Genomic DNA, 12196 nt, shown 5'->3' on the forward strand with positions numbered 1-12196 from the left:
TGTCCGAGTCAAACAGCACAGATCAAGCACTGTCTTATTAACGACAATGATCATTAATATTTCAGAGGCTATCATTAAAAGGAGATCTCGGCGTAATTATTTGAATCACAAAAATAATTATCGTTATATGTTGGCGTTATAGTGCGCTTTGGTAATTATAGGTCGCGTGCGCAGGCGCATCAACTTTAGTACACCTCGCCGCACGAAGGTTCCACTTTAGCATAGCACTATAGTCCTTATTACCTTAGACTATGGTCTACGACTATATCTCAGTGTGTCGCTGTACGGTCTCCATGGTTATTGCCCCTGCTGTCATGGTCACATGATATTCAATTGACATTTGCTCTCTCATTTCACTCAAAACAGGTTTTTATAATTTAGTAAAAGCCATGTCGCTACGGACTTGTACAGATGCAACAGGAAAGGGGCAGTCCGTGTATTGCTCTGAATGTGTCAATCATGTATTTGTAATCGAATTCTAAGAAGTGTTTCTAAATTTAGAGACGTTTCAATGTTTAAAATAAACATCATTAAAGCTTTCATTATTTAGTTAGTAAGGAAGCAAGGATAAGTGACAGAATATTCTTCAACTTAGTAAGTAGCGGCCTCCGCACGACTTGATATATTTTTTTTATTATTTTAATTGAATACGAATATTTATTTAATATTATTTAAGTGCATTTAGGGATAATTTGTTGAAAATGTTGAAAATACTATTATACACTTAATAAATCGTAATTTTAATGTTTTGGATTTTTTTGCAAAAAATGTTGTATTTAATAGAAAATATTAAGTTATTTCATTTCTATCTATGTAGGAGGGTAAGCCTATATTTTGCTCCATAACTCTTTTAATTTTGCAGTGAAAATTGGTCCAGCTTTACCGAAGATTAGCCCGGACAAACAGAAACAAAAACAAAAGTCTAAAATGTGTTTTTTTGTAGTTCATTTTATTGTAGTTTTATGAGTGCCAAGTTAAATAACAACACTTTTATATGAAAAATACTTAATCAAATATTTTTGGTCCTACAGCTAGCCTGCTTTTTACCACACCTTCGTGTTTAAATGTAGAGAGCCAAGAGTTGTGTATGATATATTCTAACTAAGACCGCACGTACAGTGGATTACATGGAAACGATTAACGTGATGTAGTATAATAGCCTTACAGCCTTTCTCCATACATTAACTATTGAACAAAAAAGTATTTTCAATTCGAACCAGTAGGCCGTTAGATCACTTTTAATCAAACTCTTCAGATCTCTTCATTATCAGGTACAGGTAGATACCGCTGCACAAACTAGGATTACGTAAGGCAAGGGGACAGGTAAGTGGCTGAATTATCTCCCGCATCATTCCTGTATCGCTTAGAGGAATGATCTTATAACAGGATCTAATCTAGCTTCACGCTGTAACCCTAGCGGGGTATTCAGAGAGAACGGAGCGCCAAACGCTACGGTCTCTACATACCTCTTTCGCCTCGTCCACTATCATCAACCTCTTCATACATGCTCTCCAGGGATGGTCCATTCTTTTTACGTGTGTTTTTCCTCCAGTATCTTCGATACTGCGATTTTGAAGGTCAACCGAGGTCTCCCCCACCTCTCTTACGGCTCACTTTTCCATCTTAAATCTTTTTGCCATTCTGTCATCACTAATTCGTTCGACGTGCCCAAATCGCCTACATCGCGTGAATATTTTGGACAAAACTAAGACTAGTATAAACAAAATTAAAAACGCATTTTCCTCTTCAATCTAATCCGTTATAATAAAGCCTAACTAATGCTGAGCAAAAAGTGTTTTCTCTATTTACAAGTGACAATTATATAGAAATCAACAACGGAGACATGGCCATAGACGTACGTCCCAAGCAGGATGTAGCATGAACATAACGTATGGGAGGCCAACAGCTAAACTTGTCAATGTGATATCTTGTTACTCCTAACGAGGCTCCATGATAACCTCGCGATGTATCAGAAATAGAATTATATTTATTAATTGCTAAGTACAATAATATTTAGAGGCTATTTCCTAAGATTTGTGAAAATCAGGATCAGGATTAAATCTAAATTTAAATGATAAAAAATATAAAAAATATAAAAATAAAAATATATAGGATCAGAAAAAAAAACAATTTTAAAGTGTGTATCTGAACTCAGCTTCAAGCTGTATCCCGCACATAGCAAGGTAGGCAGAAGGAACCTAGTGTTAAGACATTCCGTTCCCCACTCCGTCGAATTTTGGAGACATTGCGTGGCGGAACTTAGCGCCGCGACTTACTTTTGAATGTGAACCCACAACCGTCGCGTTACAGACACACCTTTGTGCTACGACGGCCACGACGGCCTCTGAAGTCCTTTTTGAATAATATCATAATGACTCAAATAGAACGAATCTAAAAGTTTACAACAACAGTAAAGTAATATGGATAAAAACAAAAAAAATATCAATGGACTAATTGAATTTTTTTCACATAAGGTGAATTATAATTATAATGTTAAGTTTAATTATATAACTGTGTAAATTATATAATATATTATTCATAAAGATAAAAGGCGTGTAAAAAAAAAAGTAACAAAACGTAAACAACAGTGAAAAGAGAACAATAGGCAAGCCTTTATCACAAAGGACAATCTATGTTACATAAGCCATTGTAAAGTAAAACACAAAGAGTAGAATTTAAGACTGCACGAATAACATTTTCTTCGTTGGAAGATAAAGTAAATATAGACTTTTCCTTACTCTTTTTAATTTCATTTTCCAGATCATCTTCATCAATTTAAGGGATTTTTATTTTCTCCCTTACTTCTGTCACTTAACATGGCTATATCGAAAAAAGTGTAGCTGCAAATCGTCTTCAGATTCCCAGACATGTGACAGGAACAAGGAAATTTTCTATTTTATTTAGCACTATATAACCCTATACTATAGTTTTTTTTTAACAGATTATCATTATCATTTGAATATCCGAACTTCATCTTATTTTCAACCTCATCTAAACTCCTCCAAACCATCTCATACACATTCGGTACAAACGCACAACCGAAGTTAAAAACCTACGCATGATGGACATGCACTCAAAAACAATCTAGCATTCAATTATGAGTGCAAAAAAAGACCTGGCTGTTTATTCTTAGAACTTGTTACAGTGTAGGGGAGGATGGGCACGTGTAGGATCAGCTGTTAGCGGGGTCAACGCACGGCGCGGCCGGCTGGCAAGAAAAGTGGTCGAGTCAATGCACCGGCGGCGAAGAGCGAGGTGTCTGAGCGAGATCACCAAAACTATACAGAGGCCGGCCGCTGACTCATTGACATGTACATGGGAATTTTACACTCAAGATTACATTGTGATTATTGCAAACATTTTGTTCGAGTGTTTTAAAAAAAAGGACCAGTTAAAATTATGCGAATACCAAAAATTCTTATTTATTTAAAAAAAAAAACAACTTAACAAGAAAAACTGGTACCCAAAGTCATACAGACCAGAGCAAAATTAATAAGTCATATAGGTACATACATACATACATACTGTACGATATATTACCAGTGAGGTAGATAACCTTACGTTACGAAGATCACCGACTTTAGCTACTGAACCGCAACTCCCATACAACACATTAATCTGGATGCACGGATTAATTATTTACTTTGTGGATTTAATAGCCTCAGCGCATTATGAGCAAAAAAATGTTCTCCGAGTGCTACTTCTTATGCACTTGTAATTTACGGGTTGGATGTGTATTTGAGTCGAGCATCTCGTGTATTATGGGTAGGATTTATGGTATTCATAAGTTTTAATAAATTGACGTCATTATTTCTCTTCAGTTGCACGTTTTTTCTCGCTTAGCTGGGATAGGCTTAGGAAACCTAGTGTTACAACATTCCGCTTTATACTGTGCGCCCAATTTTCGAGACATTACGTGTTGAATGCTGGGGGATTTAACAACGCCCTTTGTCTACCAGGGTAACAGAATAAAAATAATTTAATTTAAATGTAACATTTCCCTGAGTTCAGATTGAACCCACCATCGTGGCGTCAATCAAACATATTCTGCAGCGGTACAATCGGTGCACGACGGCTGTTCGAGTTCGAGTTCGAGTCCAGTTCATGAGAATTAAATATAGATATAGGTTCCCAAGCTGACGAATCTATTATGTGCTAGGTATTCTACATATATACCTATAGCTTCAAAATGCCACTAGCCCCACCTAAAAATAGCACAAATAAAACAACAAAAAAAGCCCAATATAAAATTGTAAAATTAAAATAAATAAACAATAATAATACATTTAGATCCTTATCAAGACAGTCATTTATATCAAACTGAAAGGTCACATGCACAACGTATCTTACATTTACAGAACCATTGTTAACTAGACGTGACGCTGGAAGCCATACATCATCAGTCTGTCCTGTACGCTGGTCCTCACGACCGGTTTTACAAATCAACGTGGAGATCTCGCCTTTTTGCGGTGTCTCACAAGGAATTTCCTATCAACAAATATTTATTGATTGGTATATAACAATTTTTATTATTACTTTTAATAAATATTTTATATTGTGTTGTTTTTACGTTGTATTGTTATTATGTTACATTTCTTTATAATTGTTGTTTTTATGATTTCTAAATTGTTCTATGAAATCGCAACGCCTATTGTAATGTTATAATCTATACTTCTACATCTATACTATAATTATAGAGCAGAACGTTTGAGAGTGGGGAACGGAGTGTTTTAACATTAGGTTACCTCTGCCTACCCTGCTGCGTGCGGGATACAGCGTGAAGCTGATTTAATTTTTTAATTTAATACAGAAAAACTGTTTTTACACATAGGCGTTTGTAGATATACCTAGTGCATATTTAATATTTACACTAATTAACGTCTTCTGCCGCAAACGCGTGGCACACCTGCTCAGTTTCACACTTCCGCGTTCATCTTCGCCAGTTAAAAGGCTACATACGAAATGATAACACGTAATTACTCATTTACTTACAATTTTTTATACTATTAGTATGCATATTTTGTACATTAATTTCTACAAAAACTGTTTCATATATCTATCTATATATATAAAATCGAAAGGTCACTCACTCATCACGAAATCTCAGAAACTACATGTGCTAGGAATCTCAAATTTTGCATAGAAGTTACTTATAGGACGTAGGTGCTCGCTAAGACGGGAATTTGCAATATTCGACTTCTAAGGGGTTGTTTTTGGGGTCGAAAATTTGTATGAAACTTCGTTACTACAAATGCTAGGAGTCTCAAATTTTGCATAGACGTCACTAGGACGTAGTCATGGAGACGGAAATTAATAATAACATAGTTCACGCGGGTGAAGCCGCGAGCTGGCCGCTAGTTGAAAATATAAAAGTAACAGATGGTATACAATGTTAAAATAAACGTTTTTTTAATTTCCATATCTCCCGTATTTACATTTGATAGTTACTAAGGAGGGGAAAGGACAATGTTAAAACAATCCGTTCTCCACTTGAAAATATTTATTGTAAAATGTGATGGTTGTGAGTTCAATCCCACCTTGGGGGAATTGTCATACATAACATTTCAATTATATTCGTTTTTCTTCTCTGGTACAAAAAACCCAACGTTGAGTTTTGCCATAGGTAGACGTCGGATATTCGGAGGAAAGTGAAGAATGGAGTGTCTTAAAGGTTGTCACTTTAATAAACACCAATACAGAAAAAAGCGTGCAACTGCTTTGCTCGTTTTACAAGATATATCAATCCAATCCTTATGATGTACCATATCTAATGATAAGTATATAACCTTGACTTTTATATACGAACTTTGTACGCGTACTGAATGTGATGCATATCTGACTTCGGCGTATTCCCCGGGGTGCCCGACGTCCGGCATTCCTGATATGAATTTACATTGCCAAGTCGCGACTTCAAAGAGTAGCTTTCACAGAGTTTGCCTGCACTCGCGATAGGTGTGGGTTCGATTTCTACTTGGGATATTCATTTATTTTATTATATTTTAATTCCTCACTCTGGAAGACAACACACAGCTACTTGAATGAGAAAGCTGAGAACGGAGTGTCTCGACACTAACTTCCCTGTGATTATTATGACAAATGGAAAACAATGTAAAGAATTAAGAAATACATTTATTGCGGAGGAGGAGGAGCATTTTCATTAATTTTCCATAATTATAGCAATTAGCATTCAGTTAAGGTCAGAACTTCCCGCCGCAGTTTGTTTAACAAAATCTAAGAAACGACTTTAACTATTTTAATTATAAAAAATCACCTTCGCTTGGAATAGAACTTACTACCGAAATGAGCTTATGGGCATAATTATAATGCATTCTACAATATAATATAATAATATATGTATTAATTTGGCAGAAAGTGGGGAACGGAGTGTCTCAACACTAGGTTACCTCTGCCTACCCTGCTGTGAGCGGGATATAGCGTGAAGCAGATTTATATGTATGAATAATATAGTATTTTTAGTCAAATTCAAACTTCCGCGATAGATTAAACAAATGGCTCAGTCTAGGTTTAAAGTTAAATAAGGAAATCCATTTGACCTTTGTGTACAATAAGTAAATAAACAAATTTAGATTTTTTGATGTAATAAATAATAATTTTCGATTTTTGGTTATTATTTACCTTTTTTTTTATTGTTAACAATTTAATTTTATTGTTGTAATCTATTGTTTACTTATGTGTGTTTTATATAATTTATACTTTAAACTAAGAATTAGACGTCAATGATAAAAGTTTCGGCGTTAAGTTGCGCCACACTATAGTATATAGCTACAAATCAGACTATACATAAAGTTCAAAATCATTTTACTCTAAAGGAACCACAAAATTTAAAAACTCAAGCCGAAAAGCAAAGTCATAACCAGAAAAATCAATATAATAGGAACGTTAAATATTTGTAAGCTTAAGTCAACTTTGGAGAAACCCAACTAAAAACATAACTTGTAAGTACTATTTGGGTCACACAGAACACTGACATTGTAATGACACGAGGCGAATCAATCATTGAGTAAAATAGCCGTAACTAAACGCTATACGTTCACACATCTCTCACACTTTAGAGAATAAGCTTCGTGAGTAGGTACCATGACCTTTTATCAAGAGAATATATAGCAGAGTAGGCAATTTCCAGTTGTCCACCACAAAATACTCTAGAGACCGCCCGCCCACCACCAGAATTCCACAAAAAACAAATCTCATTAAAAAAAACCTCTATAAATCTAGACAAGAACCTCAAGCCCCTTGGAAAAATATGTCCAGAAACGCCCATGGCGATATAGTTGCAAATTGGCTTAAATGGTTACAGATAAGACCGTGCTGTAGACGTCCTAGGTGAACTAATTATATTCCGCTCTGGAACTAGTGAGATTTATCGCTGCGCAATTTAGTTGCGACGACACCTATATTTACGAGACGCCCGCAATCGTTTAAGAAGTCAATCTGAGTGTGGCTTCCAAATTGCTAACAGTTAATCTTCTTATTTACACATAAGAAACTATTTATATGTGTATAACATATAAATTAACATTAATAATCAATCCGCTTCCTGCTGTAGTAACAGGAAAGGCAAAGGTAACGTAGTGTTAAAACACCATTCGTTCGTTCCCCACTTTCCGCCGAATTTTTTGAGGCACTGCGTGTTGAGTGGCGCAACTCAAATTAAAATATGAATTGTGTTAGCGTGGAGTTTCCGACATGTCTCATTTTTTCCGGATTCCGTCTGAACTTCAAGTGTTCCCCTACTCTCCATAACCTATCTAAATACTAAATTTATTTTTTTTGTCCAGTAGTTTCGCCTGTGCCCTATCTGTTAATCTATACAGAATTAATGACAAAAATAAAAATGTTGGTATTTACTAAAATGTAATCAGTACCTAGAAATCTTAAGCGCCAAAGTATGGCGATCAAAATGTGCTTGACTGGCACGTAACTAATTTAGGTTCAAATGTTTACATATAAAATTTAGGCTTATATTATATAGTAGCGATATAGAGGCCGTCGTGGTGGAGCACACTAATTTAAACTCGCGTCGAAGTTGTGAGTACGATTACCACTCGAGTGAATAAAATATTAAATATTTTAATTTCTTCGCTCTGTAAACTAGGCAAAAGTGTCTCAAGAATTCGGGGAAATATGAGGAACGGAAGTTTCTTAAAGGGAACGGAGTGTCTCAACACTAGGTTCTCTCTCTGCCTCTGCCGTGTGCGGGTTACAGTGTGAGGCTGAAAAAATATACTAAATACTACTCGCATCTGAGAACTGCATCAAAACAGTACTTAAAAAGACTACAAAATACTAAAGCAATTTCTTTAATAAGTTTAGTACAACTTAACCAAAAATTTAAATATTCAAGATTATTGTAATTTAACTTATTCCAAATAAATGAAAGCCAATTTCACAATCTCTTATTTAAGAACATAATAATACACGCCAGTAATATTCAACAACCTCTACCACATAGCATATTATCTACAATTATACAGTAGTAGGAAGGCTATCTAGTTGAGGTCAAGTAGGCCTCACAAGAAAACTCGCGGTTAGGTTCATTGTTTGCGGTTTCCGGAACCCGACACGAGATATCTTTGAGATGTTTTGTTTTCATCTCTTAAGAGTTACGTGTGAGGTCATTCCTTCGAGACCGTGATCTTGACTATAGAAAGTGACATCATAAAGTATTTTAAACGTACTTTGTTTTGTTAATATTTACTTTTTGTTTTCTTTTTAATGCACCAAGAAAACAAATTTACACTTTCTCCTGAATAGTAGGTAAGCAGATGAGACACTCCGTTCCCCACGCTAAGCTTATTTTTTCGAGATATTGCGTATTGGCATGGCTGTCTATCAGATCAGGAAAGTGAAAATCCCTCCCGAGTTTCCCCGGGGATTAAACCCACAAAAATAAAGTCCATCAAGGTACTACTAAAAATAAACATTACTCTGAACCGTAATAGAAACATGATGATGAATTGAACCATGACCATGATATTCAAAGATCGTATTCTATAATACACTAGTCGTCGCCCACAATTTTCTTTGCGTAGACTTTCAGAAGTAAAACTACCGTTCATCCCGTTCTAGTAGGAATTTCGAGAGGTCCTTAGTCCCACCCTACACTCCCTGACTCTCTTAGTTAAGGCCAGTTGAGTCTGTGCCTCATCTATCAATCATTCAATAGGAGAATAATGAATCATGATTAGCCTCATTACATTGTTAATGTAACCATAGCTTTACATTTTAACACAGTGGTTGATCAACTTGACCCTGTTACAAGTGTTATAAAAACGAATGACTTAATTGTACTCATTCTATACAGGCTGAACAGATAATCGAGTAAATGATGCTAAAAGGTTATATTTTATTATTTATTGTCATATCTAAAGTTTTTCTTGTTAGTTAGATAAATTTAAAAGATTTCTTTTTAGCTCTACACATTTTCTATTTTCTCCCTCAAATTTGAAACATTATGGAGTGGAGGGCAGATTAATAAAAGTAATTTAAAGAGAACCTCCACTCCTCTGAGTGGAGATCCAACCTTCATATATAGATAGATACTGTTCCATTGCATCACAATAACTTTTATGATAATAATTTTAAAACTTTGTAAATATCAACTATAAAGATTAATTTTAAATATATTCTATACATAGTTATTTTACTTATATAAAGAATACTTCATATAAGCATAATTAGGAAAAAAACTGATGTAATAAACCTTCTAAATATTAGCACCTTTTAAAATTATGAAAAAAATAAAGATGTTTGACATTGGAATTTACCACAAAATAAAAAGCACTAAATGGCAAAAACAAAATTATCAGAATACAAGTTGCAGACACACACTTGCCATTTGGAAAAATGGGAGAGGTCACTATTCGGTAAAATTGGCATGACTATAATAGACTAAGATTCAATTCAAGTCAAACTAAAGTTTTGGAATTAAAAGTGACAAAGAAAGGAAAGTAATGGAAAATATGTGTGAATGGAAATATATAAAAAGTGAATGAAGTTACCATGGATATCATAGCCAGAAGTGGACACAAATTAAAATGGAAAAAATGTGCAGCAATAGCTTTTAAATAAAACAAGAATCATCAAAATCGCTTCACCCAGTCAAAATTTTAAAGGTAACAAACATAAAAAATCTGTTAAATTGACTTTAACAGTGATGTGAAACCTTAAGATATTTAAATATTACAATATAGTAATATAATGTATTATCACTATTGTAAACATTTTCACTTTACATAGTGTAAGAAAATTTAAACAGAGTATGTGGTATTGGGTGGCGTTTGATGAGGGAGGCCTATGTTCAGCAGTGGACTGCGATAGACTGATGAAAATGTGGTAATACAGGAAGGATTTTTTTCAGTTTCACATTGTATGTATGTTGTTACATGTTAAGTAACACCATGCTTTGAAAACCAGTTTAAAAATGTATCATATCCCTCATAAGAGAATCAAACCCTCAACCAACAACATTGCACTGCACTGTATCACAAAAACCTTAATCTTAATACATAAAGAAAATATAAATCTAATATATATACACTAGACATACTGTCAGACAAGTTCATACTGTAATCAATAAATTATCATATATATGGCACAGTCATGATCTCCAATACTATATAGTACATGATTCATGACAAGGCCGGCTGACATCTGTTCAGCGGCATTGTAATGTAGGTAGGATTGAGAGCAATATATTAAAAATAATGAGTTGTAATTAAATTGATTGTACATGTTTTGTGCAGTTAAAGAACAATTATTTAATGTTTTTATAGATTGTTGTTATATATGAGAAGATGGTTTTTAAAATAATAACTTACAAATACACTACAAATACCTAGCTTTTTTAACTTCTGGTTTTTTGAAAAAAAACTTATCTTTCATCTTTTCATGTAATATATGTTTCCTCATTAAAATCAAATTGTCTGTTTTAAGTATAGTTATATGGAGGACAATTGAAATATATCATAGAATATAGAAACAAAAGATTTTATTAACTTGGGAGTTGTCATACATGTCTTTTCATATAAAACAATGTGTCATGGTGCAGGCATATTTGCATACAGCATACAATATTTGCACATGTTTATTGCCTTTTGAACAATAAGGACACAGCCTTGTTTGGGCACGAGCCATGAGTGACCTCAGATAGGTTATATAATTATCAGATACAAGACAAATATGGTGAATCATCTTTTACAGCTGTTTCAGTAAAAATAAGTACAATATGCTATGAAAAAGTAAAATACTTGTCTGTTTTGTACTGAAAAAAGTTTAACATCTGAGTAATAGAGGTCATGACATTTAAGTGTCATTTCAAATTTATTATATACTTGTTTAGTTAGTGAGCAAATTCTATTTATTTAGAGGAATATACTAAATCATTTATGAACAATAGTAAAACAACCCTCCGCACTCAAAAAACTATAGGTATATCAAAACAGGAATTTACTAGAATGTGAATATATTATTTTTAATGGTGGTAGTCAACGAATTTCGAGAAATAACAGATCGCCGTAATAGAAAATCTGCATCATCATCAGTTTATTGCTCATAACCTACAAAGAACTGCGACATACAATAAAAAGAGTACAGTTATAATTGGATTAAACTTACCAACTGCGGCGAATTCGTCAGGTGTCCTCCCGCCCGCTAAGAGCCAACGACACCAGTCTATCGTCTCCCATTCGTCAATAGCCTTGCTGGGGTTCAGCAGGACGTCGAGAAGTGGGCCGAGGTGCTGAGGCGAGCCGCTCGCGCAGTCCGCATGGATATATGCAGCTGCACCCCGTTTACCCTTCTTCATTAACACTTGGGCAGTTGAATTAGACATTTTTACCCTTTAATCACTAGTCACATTAACAATTAAACTATACACATAAGTCACTGTATATTTCGGTCACTCACGGAAGAAACACCATTACCAGTTTTACATAAGGCAATGAACTGCGGTCCGTAACGCATCCGCGGTTAAACATCGTGGTGGCGTGTCAGCAATGTGCCATTGTATAACAATTTAGAAACATTACAATGACAAAACAAAAATTTATACGTTGTAAAAGAATTTGAAATAGTTAATTTATTTCGCAGTTGAAAATAATAATAGAGCAATGCAGAAACAACTCGGCCATTCGAATGGGTTACCATAAAAATAAAAGTTAAATGATTGAATATA

At 34.4% G+C, this 12196-nt stretch overlaps 1 protein-coding gene across 1 annotated transcript in view; it reads right to left on the bottom strand.

Moving 5' to 3' along the window:
- The window catches only part of Ubr3 (Ubr3 ubiquitin ligase), a 45635-nt gene extending 33456 nt beyond the window's left edge, over positions 1 to 12179 (bottom strand). Inside the window, exon 1 of the mRNA XM_085194280.1 lies at positions 11638 to 12179. Coding sequence (XP_085050406.1) covers positions 11638 to 11854 — 217 coding nt within the window. The 5' untranslated portion in view covers positions 11855 to 12179. The remainder of the gene's footprint in view (positions 1 to 11637) is intronic.
- Positions 12180 to 12196: the final 17 nt, after the last annotated feature.

This window comes from Heliconius melpomene, chromosome 12 (assembly GCF_056956725.1).
Source record: "Heliconius melpomene rosina isolate 202511_hmr_F chromosome 12, ASM5695672v1, whole genome shotgun sequence".
In the NCBI taxonomy this organism is placed as follows: Eukaryota; Metazoa; Arthropoda; class Insecta; order Lepidoptera; family Nymphalidae; genus Heliconius; species Heliconius melpomene.